We start from the raw sequence: 17,591 nt of genomic DNA on the forward strand, positions 1-17,591 counted from the left end.
ACGCTCCCGAGTCCTAGGGCGCGACGGCAGCGCCATCGTGGCGGTGCTGCCATGATGGCACAAGCGTGGCGCAGCATCACCACGTTGAGGTGCCGCACTTGCGTCATCAACACATCACAGTGTGTCAATGGCACACTGATGGTGGTGGCCATGCATGCTTTTAGCAGGTTATTTTTGGTGTGGAGGGAGCCTGCATGGTTTGGTTGCTGTGGACTCCCTCGGGAGCAAAAACAGGTGGCTCCAGCCCGCCCTTTCAGGGTGGTCTGTCGAGCTCCTATATGTAGTATTTGTTTGCATCCCACTTTGGGGGTTCCCCCCTCATTCTATTTCTTATACATGTTTCTTTTAAATTTCAACCCATCTAAAGTTCTTTGGACATTCACCCTGATTTCTCAAGACACCTCTCACATTTTTTCCTTCTTGGAATTGTTGGCAACTGTGCCTTCCTATCTCAACTTTAAGGAACTCCCATGGACTATGGACTCCCTTCCCTTTGAGCATTTATGACCCTGAGATTTCACCCAGTATTTCCTCAAGTTTATTAAAATCAGCTTTCTTGAAATCCAAAACTTTGTGTGTGTTTTAATAATAATAATAATAATAATAATAATAATATAATTTATTTGTAACCCGCTTTTCCAAAATTTTGATCAAAGTGGCGAACAATTATATATAAAAACATTCCAATAAAATCAATTAAAAACAGCATTAAAAACAACATAACAATACTAACAACAAAAGGGCCAGAAGTCGATATATACATTCCAGGGTCATCAATGAAAAGGGGTAAGGGAAAAAAGATTTTTCATGTTGGGAAGGCTCGGGAAAAGAAATGCGTCTTCAGGTTCTTTTTAAAAAGAGCTAAAGATGTGATGGAGCGGAGCTCATCTGGGAGACTATTCCAAGATCTAGGGGCCACGATAGAAAATGCCCTCTGTGAGGTCCTCACATAGCGTGTTGCTGGGACCTCCAACAATTTCATCCCTGTTGATCTGAGTGTGCGGGGCAGATTGTATGGGGAGAGGCGGTCCTCCAAATACCCTGGTCCCAAGCCATTTAGGGCTTTATAGGTCATTACCAACACCTTGTGCATGCCATTTCTTGTTATACTTTAGGCAGCAAAATGACTTGATTTGCACCAAGGTAGTCCTAAAGCTCCTCATGTACACAAATGCTTATAGGAATAATATGAGTGAAATGCATGCCAAATATTAATCATAGTCCTGTCCTTCATGTTTTAATAGCAATTCTCCCTGAGCACAAATACATTGATCCATTTACCTACCCAAAGATTTTGCACCTCAAAATCTCCAAAGAATAACAGCAAACTGAAAGAATCCAAGGCCTAATGCACTGTCAATGCAAATGGATGCAAATTTAATTTCTATACTTCTTCATACAGACTGAGAATATTGAAGCTCAGAATGAGAAGGGAAAACAAGTCCTTAGTGGGGAGTAAAGGGGATATAGGGAAAGTAAGAGTAGGTGGGTTAATTTAGTGTATTGATTGTATGAATTTATATCCAAGGCAAATTATTCCCAGGGCAGGTCACTTGCAGAGATAGAACAGAATCTATAAATGATCTACTTGGAATATATGATTTGTTCAGCATTCAGTGATCAAACCTCAGTCCTTTACATGTTCTATAGATAATTAGGTTCTTCTTGTTATGGATTTCGATCACAAGCTACTAAAGGTTGGCACAGATTTTTTAAAGCAGAAAATTCAACTTGAAAGTAGTATTAAAAAGCATTACTTCCTATAGTGTGCATACTTATTTATTCATCCCTTCTATTGGCTCTGGTCAGGTAAGTTTTTCTAGGTGGCTTGTGGGGGTAGGACTTCAGCAATAGAGATGAGAGCAGAATGAAATGAAAAACAGCATTCAGTGATCGTTCTACTCTGACAAAATTATTATCTGTCTTGTGCCAAAGTGAGATGGGCAATTGATCCAAAGCAGTAAAACTGCTTTTATGTTATTGCTCTTTGATGAGTATAATTTTTTTTCAGATGTTTAAAGTGCATACAGTAATACACATGTGGGTCTGGGCAGCAGGAGAATGGAAACACACTTCATTAGGACTGACATGTACTCAGTCAATGTCTGCATGAATTCATAGGTTGTGCACAGGGAGGCTTTCTGGACAAAGCCAGTTTCCTCCTTGTACATAGGAACCAATGAGCATAGGAAATGATGGTTGGAAACCAGTTAGTGGCTTACACATTATGAAGTGATGAGCTAGGAAATTCTGGATAGAACCAGTGAGCCACAGCCCATGGAATGCTGTAAAGCAGGACCTGTGGGGGAAAGTATATCCCCCAGAGGAGAATGGAAACACAATTCATTATGACTGACATGTACTCACTCATTCATTGGACAAAGGAGGCAATCACAGTGTGGGTGGATGATGTTTCCACCTTCTTTCCACCCGCAGGGGAGGCTGTGTTTGTCACAACTTTGCTGGCTGGTTGGAGGGAATGAAAACATCCACCTGATTGCCACCAGGACAGAGCTTCTTCACCCAGTGCTGCTGATGTCTCATAAAGAAGGTTTGGGAGGTCATTTTCAATCAGGGCAATTGTGACTCCATAGACTTGATTACAGCACAGCAACAGATGTGTATGCATCCATAACTGCAATAAAGAATACCAGACTAAGTCTTCACTGGTTTTATTTGCTACAACAGTATCTGAATGTTTTCAAATACTGAAAGAGAAAACTGGACATACTTTATCATTTTAAACCCATTGGTTAGTACAAACATTTGTCCATTGTAGAGCTCACCTTGAGGCCCAAGTATAAGATCCAGGAAGGGATCCTCTGAGTAAAAGGGCAGGGTGAGTGACAGAAGTCCTTGGTGCTTCCACCAGTTAATTTACAATTATAGTTTTTTGTGGGGTTTTCGGGCTATGTGCCCATGTTCTAGAAGAGTTTCTTCCTGATGTTTTGCCAGCATCTGTGGCTGGCATCTGTGGATGCTCAAGTTTCCTTACATGTTGTTGCACATGTTTGGATATGATGTAACCCATATTATAATTAATCCATGCTTAAGTGTTCTTACATGTTGTTGTACATGTTTGAGCATGGCGTAACATCCTGATTACAAAGAAGGTGATGGTAGGGATATTTTCACTATGCAGAAATATTATATTGTGCACTGAAAAGCTGTTTCCTGCACAGAAAATACTATTTTCTCTGCAAAAGTAACAACATGTAAATTTTGTGCGGAATAAGACTTGAAGTGCGAAGACTGATGCTAATCAGGGTTTCTGAATACTTTAAAAACATGTTTTAAATTATTATTTTTTTAAAAAAAAAAATCAGATATCTTTTCCTTACCCAGCTGGGAGAAGCAGATATGAACATGTGGTGTCATTGTATACAGCAAAGAAGATGTACATTATACATTCATTGCACACTGCACATGCAAATGTACTTTGAGCAATGTAATTTTGCATTTCCTCATTGTTTGCATATTTAATTGTGCAGAGTTGCCTCATGCACCACCATCATGTAGCTATGTAGTTGTAAAGATACATCTCCTTCATGTAGGATATCAGTCCATCTCCTTCATGTAGGATCTCAGTCAGTCAGATAGTCAAGAGGATACACATAACTGGAAGTGGAGCCTCTGATCGGAGATGGCTAAATGAGATTTAATCATAAATGTTCCATTTATTTTATGAAGAATGCACAATTTTGAAAATCACATATGTAATGACTGGGCCCTCCAGCCATTTGGGGACTTCTCCTGAACCACAAAGGGTTAATCTGGGAGGAGGTACATGCTAATGAGAGCTGACATCACATGCTAATGAGCTGTGACATCATAGCTAATGTAAGGTCTAACTGACCAATCAGAGAGTAGGACTGGGAGATTCAAGAACATTCCTTGAGTAGCCTTTAAAAACCCTTTGCGGCCATGTGGTTCTTTGTCTCTCCCTCCCTCCTCTTGGGGGAAACCAGATGTTTTCTTTGTTCTCTGGGCAGCTGGAGAACTGGCTGTGAGGAATGCAGGTGGAGTTGGCAAGAAGCCAGCTCCCTGCATCCAGAAACTCAACACGAACTGCAAATCCCATCACTGTGTGAGTAGCTAGGAACTGTGTTAGCTAGTGCGTCTAGGTTTTGTTACGTTTATCTAATAGCTTGCCTGAAATGAATACTTTGTAACTATGCTCTCTGTACCTGCAAGGCAAGGAGGCTTTGCATGAATGATATCCTCCTATTCTATTCTATTTCTTTAAAAGAAATATCTTTCTTTAAAAGTATCTGCTGTCTCTCTCTGCTCCTGTACACGTGTCTTAGCTCGGTTGTGGACGGCTTAAGTTAGCAAGGAAAGGAAACTAGAGAGATCCCTAGCAAGTCCCAGTGTGTGCTTAGGGAAACATAGTTCATTGAGATTCACTGGGTAGTGGCAGCAAAGAATAGGACCTCAAGGGGTCTCATTCAGCTCAGCAGGGAGTGGGAATGGAAACCTAGGAGATCCTAGAAGGGAAATTAAAGGGACTCCCTGAGAGTAATAGCTACGCACAGGGCTCATTGCCCCCAGGGACCACCACAACATATCTAAAATTGTTTTCATTTATGGAATTATTCATGCATTCATTCATTTATTCATTCATTTCAGTTGTAGGCTTTTCACCCTGAGTGGGACCCAAGGCAGCTCCCAGAGAGAGCAAATTAAAAAACCTTAACAATGATTTTTAAAAAATCACCACATAAAATTATAAAAATAGTTGAAAGACATACAAAAGTTAATGAAGATTAAGGCAATTAATATATGCACACACACACACACACACACACACACACCCCATCTGCACAGGGCACATTCAGTGGGTAGAATTATTTCCCCTGTGAAGAAAATCTGCTTATACCTGCCCACCAGGCAGCTGTTTTGTTTTTTAAATTAAAGTGGAACCTTTAAATCATTGCCATAAGCATGGTTCAATAATAATACAGAGCCAGACTTTTAAGAAGTAAACACCCATTGCTTTCTGCCTGGATGAATGATTCTATCAATTTTGGCTGAAATTCTAATGCTGTGCTCCACCATTGGTTACATTTCCTCCAGGGCTGTGCAGGGGTGGTGAGAGAAAGCAGATCATTTTTTGCAGCTCTGATCTGTCTATTTTTCCAGTGCCTCACTGCCTTCCTTCCTGCTGTCACTGTCTACAGTATCAAAAAAGATTCTGACCTTTGTTTCGTTCCATGTTCGTTTAAAAAAAAACTTGAACGTATGATGAAATTTGAGAAGTTCTTTAGGAAGAAGTTCAAAACCAAGATAGAAGTTCTGGAGGAGTGCTCCAAATAGGTATGGACTTTTTTAATCTCATTGCTCCGGAACTGCAGCCTCAAAACATACTTTGGCAGGGATCCTGTTGGTACACAAGTCTTCGCTATTGGATTGTTACGTTAGCATAGTGCACTTTGACCCAGGTTGTGTAGGATGATGAAAAATAGCAAGCCAATTCTTCATGGTCATTCTCAGGAAAAGACAGTTGTTGACTCCTTCTGGGAAAATCCAAACAATAAAAAGTGGCATACAAAACTGCCTGTCTCACAGGGCAGGCACATTTGCAAGCCAGCCTCCCAAGAGCACTTTTAGCACGATAGTTCTTTACCTCTGGGAGGCCAGCACTGGAGAAATAACCAGCAGATTTCTTTTCTTCCTTCCTCTGTAACACTGTTCCTAAAGCCCTTACACTTCTTCCATCTCTGTGTTGCTAATGCAGCCTGTGTTAGTAAAGTTCATGGGTGGGAGCTGATTGAGATTAGAGGGCTGCATTGCCCCTCCGGGAGACCAAAAGGCTTCACTCTCTACAAAGCAATAAAAAATGTAACTGGGGAAATGGAATATTTATTTACCTTTTGCTCCATTGGTCCATTTAGGATCTAGAAAAGGCCTTTTTTAAACAAACAACAACAACAACAATAATAATAATAATAATAATAATAATAATTAAATAAAACTTATTTTTATCCCGCTTTTCTGTGACGAGACAGTCAAAGTGGCTCACAATACATTAAAATATCCACATTCAATATTATGTCTCAAATCCCCCCCTTAAAACAGGATTAAACATGATACAATTAAAATTGGAGATTAAAATATCCTTTAATAACACGATAAAAATATAATGAGGACAGAGTGGTGGGCTAATACATGATGAGAGGGGTGATAATTCTGTGGCTGGACACTTTTATTCAGGAAAGGCCTGCCGGAAGAGATCCATCTTGACAGCTTTTAAAAAGCTATCCAAGCTGGCAATTTGACAGATCTCATCTGACAGGCCGTTCCATAGTCTGGGAGAACACACACACACACACACACACACACACACACACACACACACACACAGGAAATCACCTAGATATCACTTCCTGTTTTTTGTTTTTGTTTTTTAAATGCTTTTATTTGACCTAAAATGACCCGAGGGTGCTCAAAATATGTAGAAAATGCTTTCCATCCTCCACAAATATTTGAGGACATTTTATTTATTTTTTTACCCTAGGGAGCCCCTAGGGGATCACAAAAATGCTCCTGAGGCCACATGCAGTCTGTAGACCACACTTTGCCCCCATGATATAGTAGATTAGATTATGAACAATGTGAATGCTTAGCTCTTGAATGTCTGACTTTGAATTCCTGTGACATATTGGTAAGCTCTGTCCACTGACCCACTCTGATACTTATGTGGCAGACAGGTCCTGGACAACATGTTTCTCTGCACTGCCCAATTGGTACATCTATACCCAGTATGGCAGTGGTCACCCTCCAGATTTTAGGGATCTACAACTTTTATCAACTTTTAGCCAATATAATCAGTGATGGATTATGGGAGATGGAATCTACCAAACATCTGGAGGGCCACATATCAACTTGCCAGAATTGTCTAGTTTCTTGATAATGTTCTTGAACCAGGCATAAAATGGTTTTAATGTATATAAATGTCAGAGAAAAGAAAATCATTAGATTCTGTTTGCTCCTGCCCTGTGTTGAGTCTTCTACGCATGACTTCAGCTTCCGACAGCATGAATTTTTTTGTGTACTTCATATTTCTCTCTTTATTTCCCAAACACTTGGTAATGAACCAAACTGGCAAGGGTGGGAAGATGAGCATTTAGTATGTTATTCATAATCTGATCTGTGTTTTTCTTTTATCTATGTGTTATTTGTGTTTTCATTAAATACAGCCAGATACTCAGATTAGCAACCAAAAATACAATGACAACAGAAAAGGGTGGTATAAATAGGCCTTGCTGAGAGAAGATTTTGTGTTGCTTTTCACTTGGTATTTGTTCTCCTTATCGGATCCCAAAATAAAACAGGAAATTTTTGCTGCCTAGACGCAGGAGAGAAGCAAAACTTGCCCACCCTGCTTTTTGGCATCCGTTTGGGCTGCTGTTTCAATTCATTCTGTTCACTGCAAGCAATTTTTCTGAAGCCTTTTGTTTTCAAACCAAACATAGCACTGAGAAGAAAACAGCTGGTTTCCATCTTTGTGCCAGCATATGGAGCCATAGGAAGTATAGAGGTTTTGAGAAAACAGGTGAAGGGCAATATGTTTCATTGCATATGCTGTCTGCTGCTTAAAACTATCTTGCTCTTTTTGTTGAACTCTCACCCATCAGGTGTTTGCCAAACTATTGTGAACATGGAGGAAGATGCTCCCAGTCCTGGATGATGTTCCATTGTGATTGTAGTGAAACTGGTTATATGGGAATGACCTGCCATAACTGTAAGTGGATCATACTGTGAACAGGATGAAGTGGGAAAATACTGATATAAGTGTGAACAAGATTCATAGGGTAAACTAGAGTAGTTCTTTTATCCCTTACATGAATTCAGCAATGACATTTTTAAGACACTGGAAGGACTTAAAACTTGTAGAAGCCCACAGTTTAGTGGTGAAGCATATGTTTTACATGCAGAGTTCACTCCTAGTAAGAATACCAAAAAATAAATGTAAAAACAAAATAAAAACCTTTCATAAAACCCTGGAGATCTGTTTTCAGTCAGTATACATTATTAGGCTATTTAAAGGACCCTCTCTCCCTGTATGAGCCCAGTGTAGTATTGAGATCATCTGGAGGGGCCCTTCTCTCTGTCCCACCACCCTCTCATGCTTGTTTGGTGAGAACAAGAGAGGACTTTCTCAATGACTGCTTCCAGGCTTTGGAAAACCCCCTCTAGAGAGGCCAGGATGGCCCCATCCCTGCTCTCCTTTCTGTGACATATAAAAACATTTTTGTGCTGTCAGGTTTTTTAAACTCACAAGGCTTGGGCTTTTAAATGCTGAGCAAATCAGATCAAGGTTTGCATATAGTTTTCAATACATTTTAATATTTGTAATGTTTAATTGTTTTAACTTTTTAAATTGTTTTGTTTTTTAAAACTTTATATTTATACTTTTTAATGCTTTTGTATTGTTTTTAAATTGTACTGTTTTAACTTTCATAGAATCGTAGAGTTGGAAGATACTAGAAGGGCCATGCAGTCCAACCCCCTGCAATGCAGGAACTCTCATCAAAGCATCCCCGACAGATGGCCATTCAGCCTCTGCTTAAAGACCTCCAAAGAAGGAGATTCCACCACACTCCAAGGGAGTGTGTTCCACTGTCGGCCAGTCCTTACTGTCAGGAAGTTCCTCATAATGTTGAGGTGGAATCTCTTTTCCTATAGCTTGCATCAATTGTTCCAGGTCCTGTTCTCTGGAGCAGCAGAAAACAGGCTTGCCCCCTCCTCAATATGACATCCCTTCGAATATTTAAACAGGGCTCATAGGACATGGTTTCCAGACTCTTCACCATTTTAGTCACCCTCCTTTGGACTCACTCCAGTTTCTCAATGTCCTTTTTTTAATTGTGGTGCCCAGAACTGGACACAGTATTTCAGGTGGGGCCTGACCAAAGCAGAATAAATTGGCACTATTACTTCTCTTGATATAGACACTGTACTTTTATTGATGCAGCCTAAAATTGCATTGGCCTTTTTAGCTGGCGCATCACACTGTTGACTCATGTTCAACTTGTGGTCTACTTGGACTCCTAGATCCCTTTCACATGTAGTTTCATTCAGCCAGGTGTCCCCCATTCTATATCTGTGCATTTCATTTTTCCGCCCTAAGTGCAGTACCTTACATTTCTCTCATTTTGTTAGCTTTGGCCCAGCTTTCTAGTCTATTCAGGTCGTTTTGAATTTTGATCCTGCCCTCTGGAGTATTAGGTATTCCTCTTAATTTGATATCATCTGCAAATTTGATAAGAATGACACCAATTCTTTCATCCAAGTCATTGATAAAGATGTTGAATAGCACTGGGCCCTGGACAGTGCCCTGTGGGGCCCCACTGGTCACTTCTCTCCAGGATGAAAAGGAGCCATTGTTGAGCAACCTTTGGGTTCGGCCAATCAACCAATTATAAATCCATGTAACGGTTACCTTGTCTAGCCCACTTTTTTGCAAGCTTGTTTGCAAGAATGTCATGAGAACCTTTGTCAAAGGCCTTACTGAAATCAAGATATACTATATCTACAGCATTCCCTTCATCTACCAAGCTGGCAATTTTATCAAAGAAAGAGATCAGATTTGTCTGGCATGACTTATTTTTCCAAAATCTATGTTTATTCTTTGTGATTATGGAATTGCCATTTAGATGTCCACAGGCTCTAGAATCTTTCCTGGTATGGATGTCAGACTAACTGGATGATAATTGTTTGGATCCTCTTTTTTCCCCTTTTTGGAGATGGGGACAACATTTGCCCTCCTCCAGTCTGCTAGGACTTCTCCTGTTCTCCAGGAGTTTTCAAATATTATTGTCAATGGCTCCAATATTACATTTGCCAGCTCTTTTAATACCCTTGGATGTAGTTCATCTGGTCCTGGAGACTTAAATTCATTTAGATTAACAAGGTATTCCTCTACTATCTCTTTACTTATTCTGTGCTGAAATTCCCCTATTCTGTCCTCTGCTCCATTTTCCTGAGGTTGAGCATCCTTTGCCTTTTCTGAGAACACTGAAGCAAAGGTATTGAGTAATTCTGCCTTTTCTCTGCCCCCTGTTAGCATTTTGCCATCTTCTCCATGCAGTGGCCCTACCATTTCCTTTTTCTTCTTCTTACTGTGAACATATCCAAAAAAAGACCTTTTTATTGTTTTTAATCTCTCTAGCAAGCCTGAGTTCATTCTGCTCTTTAGCTTTTCTGACTTTACCTCTACACAGGCTAGCTATTTGTTTGAATTCCCCTTTGGTGATTTCCCCATTTTTCCATTTCTTATATATGTTCCATTTAAAAGTTAGCTCAGTTGAAAGTTCTTTAGTCATCCATCCAGGTTTCCTGAGACACCTCCCGTTTTTTTTCTCACTGGAACTGTTTGAAATTGTGCCTTCAGTATCTCCCTTTTGAGAAACTCCCATCCATCCTGAACTCCCTTCTCTTTTAGTATTTCTGACCACGGGATCACCCTCAATACTTCTCTACGTTTACTGAAATCAGCTCTCCTAAAGTCTAGAATGCGTGTCTGACTATGCCTGGCTTCTCCTTTCCACTGCATAGCAAACTCCAGAAGAACATGGTCACTTCCACCTAATGATCCCACCGCTTGCACCCCATTAACCAAGTCATCCTTGTTGGTTAGGATCAGATCTAAAATAGCTGACCCCGTTGTTGCCTCTTCCACTTTTTGGAAAATGAAATTGTCTTCAAGGCAAGTGAGGAATTTGCTAGACCTTGAGGATTTGGCGGAGTTTGAATTCCAGCAAATATCAGGATAGTTGTTAGACAACTTGAGTCCCTAAATTGGGAGAAAGGCAGGATAGAAATAGATGATGATGATGATGATGATGATGATGATGATGATGATGATGATGTTACTAAGCTTGATTTACTGTTACTAAAGCAGATTCCTATATTCCTAAGCAGTTAACTTTTACCATATTAGAAATAAATTTCCATGAATCCAACAGAGTTTACTCTCAAGTGTTTAAGCCTAAGACACTGAGTACAATTACCTTAGTTGTAGCAAAGAACATCTTCCCAAGTCTCTCGTGTAAATACATATTATGTTGTTGATTGCGTGCCTTCACATTGTTACTAATGGTGACACTAAGGTGACCCTATCACAGGGTTTTCTTGGAAAGATTTATTCAGAGGGGGTTTCCCTCCGCCTTCCTCTGAGGCTGAGCAAGTGTGACTTGCCCAAGGTCACTAGTGGGTTTACATGGCTGAGCAGGGATTTGAACCCTAGTCTCCAGAGTCATAGTTCAATGCTCAAATCATTACATCACTCTGTCTCTCAAATACAGACTACATGGATGTACAGTGGCCCCTTGGTATCTGCTGGGGTTTGGTTCCAGAATCCCCCGTGGATAACAAAATCTGTGGATGCTCAAGTCCCATTATATACAATGGTACGGTAAAATAGTGTTTTTTTTTATAAAATGGCAAAATCAAGGTTTGTTTATTGGAATTTATATATATAGGAGAATATTTTCAAGTCATGGATGCTTGAATCCGTGGATAAAAAAATCCATGGATAAGGAGGGCAAACTATATACTGTATGTGAGATGAGAATAAATGAGTTCTTGTGGATGGGTTCAAAAAGGCAAGCAGAAAGAATGAACAGAATAAAAATACACTTTTCGTAAGGCAGGGAAGTAAGTCATCATGTCATCCAGGAAGCTGTGTTGCAATGGCTCTCATTTATCTTCTTTAAATGAAGCCAGGATAAGCAGTGTTGTTATCAAATCTGGAGATGATAGAAGATACTTCGGGATGCTGAAAATGAAGTAAACTGCAAAGAGCTCCTAACCTAGAGATGGAAAACCTGCTGCCCCAAAATGGACTTCAAACAAACCCATTTTATAAACGTGAACCTCACTGGTTCTATCTGGAATATCCTGGGTGCCTTTTGATCCAGTCCTAATGACCAGATCATGGCTTTGGTGTGTCTTCCAGCTGCTTTGGAGGCATGCGTCAACTAAACACCATGCCTCCAAAGTAGCCAGAAAATGCTTCATTTTGACCATGTGTTTCACCCCAAAGTTTAGGCTTGTTTTGCTTTAGGACCCATTTATTTCCCTTTTCTGCCATCCATGGTATCTTGAGAACCCTCCTCTAGCACCACATTTCAGATGCATTGTTTTTCTTCTGTCAGCTTTCTTCATGGTCTAACTTCCACAACCACATGTAGCAATCAAGAATACAACAGAATGGATAATCCTGATTTTGGCTTTTAATAATATACAGATTATCAGATTATCCCTGAGGAACATAGCCTTGATAAAGAATCTGTCCTGGTGGGTATATAAGCATAAAATGATAAATGAAGTTCAATGTAAATGCATTTTAAAAAAATAATGAGTTGGTGTGGGATAAGTAAGGTTGTAAAGAGTATCCATTTTCATATTCTCCATAAGAAATGAGACACACTGTTGAAAACAGTGTTAATAGCTGCAAGATCTTTTTGCACTTGGACTCTTATTTGGCAAATAATAATAATAATCACAAAGTTTTGTGCACACTTTCAAATCAGTTTGCACAACAACAATGTTTTGTACAAAAATCATATGTGTATATATGTACCTTCAATCAGCCTGTTAATTTATGGCAACCCCATGAACTCCATAAGGGTTTTTTAGTTAAGGCATCATCAGAAGTGGTTGTGACATTTCCTTCCTACAACACCTGGTATTCATTGGTGGCCACCCATCCAAGTACTATGTAGATCAGACTCTGCTTAGCTTCAAAGATCATAGATGATCTTATGCCTTTAGGGTATTTATCAGATTTAAAGTGAAATACAAGGACCAAGATCCTATAAAGACAAACTTCTCACAAAATAGACCATTCAGGCTGACCAACCCCCACTCAACATCAATACGTTTTTCCAAAGGTAGGCTGGATCTTTTCAGCTTTTCTAACTGCCTTGCACTGTGGGTGTCATGGCCAATCACGAGGAGGATTTGGAGGATGACGAGGAGGACTTGGGGAGTCTGAGGCTGAGCCAGGTCCCAGCTGTGCCCTGCTAGGTCCCAGCTCTGCTCTCCCAGCTCCTGGAGAGTTGGCTCAGCCAGGCTCTAGGTCTTTTGTATCACCTCCAGTGGACCCTGTGGCTCAGCAACCCAGCCTTTCCCTAGCAGAGGCTCCAGGCCTGGGAGACGATGAGGAGCAAGGTACTGAGGTACCTACCTTCAGCCAAAGAAGGACCGAAAGGGTGTGCCTTCAGCGTTCCCAAAGGTTAGCTGAGAAACACCCCGAGGCTGTGCTAAGGAGCTGGCCTGATATAAACCCCTGGCAGATGCCGAGCCTCTTTGTCAGAGTCTATCTGCATTCCATTGTGGAAAGCTGCTCTCTGTCTGACTCCCTCGAACCTTGCTGCCGGACTCCTTGCTTCCTAGACCTCGGATAGACCTAGACCTCTTGACCTTGGACTAAACTCATTGACCTACTCTCTGGCACTCTTGACCTTGGACTGGACCTGTGGAACTGCCCTCTGGAACCCTGGACTGGCTTTTGGTTTTGCTCTATCAGACACTGGACTGGTATTGTGCTTTCAGAACTGTTTCTTTGCTGCTGTAAAGCCTTGCTTTTGTTTATCTTTGCCTGGCACACTCTTATCAGCTGTCCACTGGCAGCCTTCCTGGACAGTGGGGTCATTGGAATCGTGGCAAAATGAGAGGAATGGCTCAGGAAACCATGCATTGTAAAGATACCAAGAATTTTCCACACCACCCCTTCTTTATTACCTCAACTCTGAAGACCTCACAGAGTCAGACAGTGAGTTAAAACACAACTGAAATGTTTTGGGCAGTGTGTGTTGGGTGATCTAGCATACTAATGCTGGTGGAATAATTGGATCTTGTCCATGCAGGACTGAAATATAAGTGAAAATTTACACCAGCAGTTATAAATCAAGTGAGAGTCAGATTTCAGTACTGAAATAACAATGTATGTTTCTCACTTCCCTGCAATAGCATTGCAATAATTCATCCTGTGCATACATAATGTTAGGAATTTCATACCTTTTATACTAGCATCTTCTGTCAAGAACAGTCTATGCCCCCAAGCTGGAAACATTGAATGTTGGCTTTCACTTTGTCACATTTGGACAGCAACAGTAACAAAAGCTAGTTGTCTTCATCGAAAAAGACTAACCTATCTCAACACATTCGTGTTGAATGGGCATTTTTATAGATGGGGCTATCTGAACATTTACAATCAATGGCTATTTCCCACTTTACATTTTTGTGTGAACCATTTTTCTATTAAAAATGTATTAGGAGAGGGTTTTTCTATTGTGCTTGGATGTAATAACAATCTGTGGATAGCTGTGTTTTAATGAAAACTATATTAGAGTGTTTCACTCCTGATCTTTCACATGGCAAGGCAATTTTGCTTTATTAGAAAGAGGCATGTTTCAACATACCACTTTTAAAGTTAAGATCACTGCAATTTTTTTTAACATACCTGCAAAGGATGCTTTGCTTTTATGAAACTGTGCTTTTGACACAGGTGGGAGCGGGGGAGAAAGTATTGTGGTCTCACAATACTAGGAAGAGCTAATTGCTGCTCTACACATCCTACTGGAAGCTGAAACTGGGGCATTTGGCTTTATTGTCTCTTGGTCTCTAAAGCATTCTTTCTCCCCCTGTTTTCCTTAACAATTTTGTTCACTCTATTTTCCCAGCATGGAAAAGTTCTGTGAAATACTTCAGGAAAATCCAAACTGTTCATACCTACAGATTGCCCCATATAAATAACTGGGTCTAGGGTGTGTGTGTGTGTGTTTTTCCCCTGCTTGAGAAATATCATCTGAGATCCTGGATTAGGAGACTAGCAGCATCTTTAAGACAAACTGGTTTATTCTAGTGTGAGGTTTTGCTGCTTTCTGTCCAGATGCACTATTAAGAGCAGTGCCCTGGGTTCACTGGTTTGGGAGGAAAAGCTCCTCCAGGCAGTAACTCTCTGCAGAACTTTACAGGCTGAAGGCTTTAAAAATGGACCATTAACCAGAGTGATTCCCTCTAAAAATTAGGTAGAAGAAAAGAAGCCAGGGTGAGACCAAGCCAATTTTGCAGCAAAAAACAGTTGTTATGTTTTAGTTAAAAGACAAAAGAAAGAAAAAGATAGCAGTAGTAACCAACAGTATAGCCTAAACTCAATGCACAACCATTCTCTGAATTAAAAAAAAGGGGGAGGGGAGTGTTTGAGACTTAAAATCCTATTCTTAACCAATGTCTGTGGGGTGTAGCTAAACGTGAGGGTCTACAGACTAAAACACATACACACTCATACCAATTTTCTCACCCTCGACTATGAAGAAGAGTATAGGAGAAGGCCGGGAAGGTCTGAGAGAGTCTTCCTTAATTAGGGGCTGTCTCCTAAAATGAAAGGAACAGCTCTGGATGGGGCAAAACATGAGCTCAGTGTCGTCCTATGGAGGGTTAAATAATCACCTATGCTTCAAATAATGAGTGCAAAGTTCATGCCTCTGTGCAAAAGGGCAGATTTGAACATGCCCCACAGGCATTGATGATTATTCTTAGATGGTTGGGTTGTAGAGAACAATGGAACTACCAATACAAGAAGAAGATAATTTATAGACATTTACCCCTTTTCAAATAACATCTCTGGAAGCTGCACAATACCTCACAATTGGTATATGGAGTGTGTGTGTGTGTAACAGTCTGAGGCAGCTTTGCATGCCTCCATTGTTCTCCAACCCCAGAATAATGAGACCAGACACTGAAATAGGATAAACCAGGGCTATTTTTTGACCTATTTAATAAATTCTTAATGGAACTGCAACTAATTTCTAACAACAACCAAGTGTGGGAGAAGCTGCATCCATTGTCTTTCCCCAGACCACCTCTGCAGCTGATCTGGACAATAACACTTGAGCGCTCAATGACAACCCAAAAGCTGGGTTATTTGCTGGCTAGCCCACATCAGGAAGTTTAACCAGAAAGCCCCCATCCCCATCCATGAAGTTTAAAGTTGAGGTTTAACTTTCAAGCCAGACTTAAGGGCAATTTCTTTCTCCCAGGTTACAAAGCCTATAGAGGTGGTTCCAAAAACATCCCTTCCACCCAAATGGTGTCCAGGGTGCTCACCAAAATATAATCCAAATACATTGGACCCTTGTTATACGCTTGAGTTTGGTTCCAAGATCCGCCGTGGATAACAAAATCTGTGGATGTTCAAGTCCCATTAAATGTAACAACATAGCAAAATGGTGTCCCTTATAAAAATGGAAAATCAAGGTTTGATATTTGAAATTTATACTTTTTAAAAACATTTTCAAACCTTGGATGCTTGAATCCGTGTATAAAAATTTCTTGTATAAGAAGGGCCAACTGTATTTATGCCTTAGTTAGGTATTTATACAAATCCAATTAGAATTCAATTTTTAAAGCCAACTCAGGTTTTATTAAGACTCATCCAAGCCAATTTCTCATATGTCACTGGAAACAGTATGGGGCGGATAAAAAACCTGTGGAAAAGGGGGGAAATTTCTACCTGTCCCCTAGATGACCAAGAAAACTTCATACTATACCAGTGGTGGGTGGGGCAATTTCTTCACAGCAATAAGGCTAAGGGGGCAATATGGCAAAGCCTTGTCACAGACCATGTCCCAAAGCCTCATGTCATGGCAACATTGCCATGGCATGATTTTATGTCACTTGCCTCATCTCAAGGGAGGGCAGCAAACAGCCCATCCCCACTCCAACTCCTCCATCGTGGAGGGGGGGGGGTGGCCATTCTATGGAGATGAACAAAACAGTCAAGCTCAGATTGCACTAATTAATGTAACCATTTCCTTGGCAGTGCTGGAGGGAAATCCCATTTTGTGTTTTGACATTTTCCTCCAAGATGGATAGCAGTCCAAGCCACCTGTCCTACCTCTCCAGTATGCTTTCTTAACAATTTGTGCATGCTCCGGCAATGACAGCTTCCTGCCTTATACGTCAAAGTCTAATATTCATATTTATTGAGCATAAACCATAATGGTATTGGCAGAGTTAATATCAAAGCATTAAAGTATGTATCTCATAGAATCATAGGCCGGTTACAGACCGGCACTTCAGTGCGTGACGAGCACGCACTAGGGTTACAAAAGGGCGGTGCTTCCGCACCGCCCTAACCCTAGTGCGTGCTCGTCACGCACTAAACGGCGGTGGCCCTTCCATACAGCCGCCGCCGTGAGGACGTCACAGCCGCGCCGCCTCTAGACGGGGCGGCGCGGAAGTGATGTCCTTGCTCCACGCCAGGGCGCTTAGTGCGCCCTGAACACGGAGCAGGAAGGAGCTCCGTTTCGGAGCTCCTTCCTGGTTTAGTCCGCTGGGTGCAGCCTTCAGACGGCTGCGCCCAGCGGACTAAAAGAGAAAGGGGCCAAGCGGCCCCTTTCTCTTCTCCCCGCCACTGCAGGGTGTCCTTGGGGCTTGAAGCCCCAGCGACACCCCTTTTCAGGCTGCGGGGAAGGCGGCGTTTTGCTGCTTCCCCGCAGACTGAAAAGCGGCGGATCAGGGCCTCAGCGGCTGCCATTCTGGCCACTGAGGCCCCGATACTCCGGGGAAAGGGGCGG

At 41.3% G+C, this 17,591-nt stretch overlaps 1 protein-coding gene across 2 annotated transcripts in view; it reads left to right on the plus strand.

The window, feature by feature from the left end:
- The window catches only part of LOC149313993 (contactin-associated protein-like 5), a 508,214-nt gene that overhangs the window by 307,571 nt on the left and 183,052 nt on the right, over positions 1–17,591 (plus strand). For both annotated transcript variants that reach the window (XM_089520319.1, XM_089520320.1), the window contains exon 11: positions 7,638–7,744. In XM_089520319.1, coding sequence (XP_089376445.1) covers positions 7,638–7,744 — 107 coding nt within the window. The remainder of the gene's footprint in view (positions 1–7,637; positions 7,745–17,591) is intronic.

Source organism: Sceloporus occidentalis, unplaced genomic scaffold (assembly GCF_023333645.1).
Source record: "Sceloporus occidentalis isolate IW3139 unplaced genomic scaffold, rSceOcc1.0.p SCAF_4, whole genome shotgun sequence".
NCBI lineage: Eukaryota > Metazoa > Chordata > Lepidosauria > Squamata > Phrynosomatidae > Sceloporus > Sceloporus occidentalis.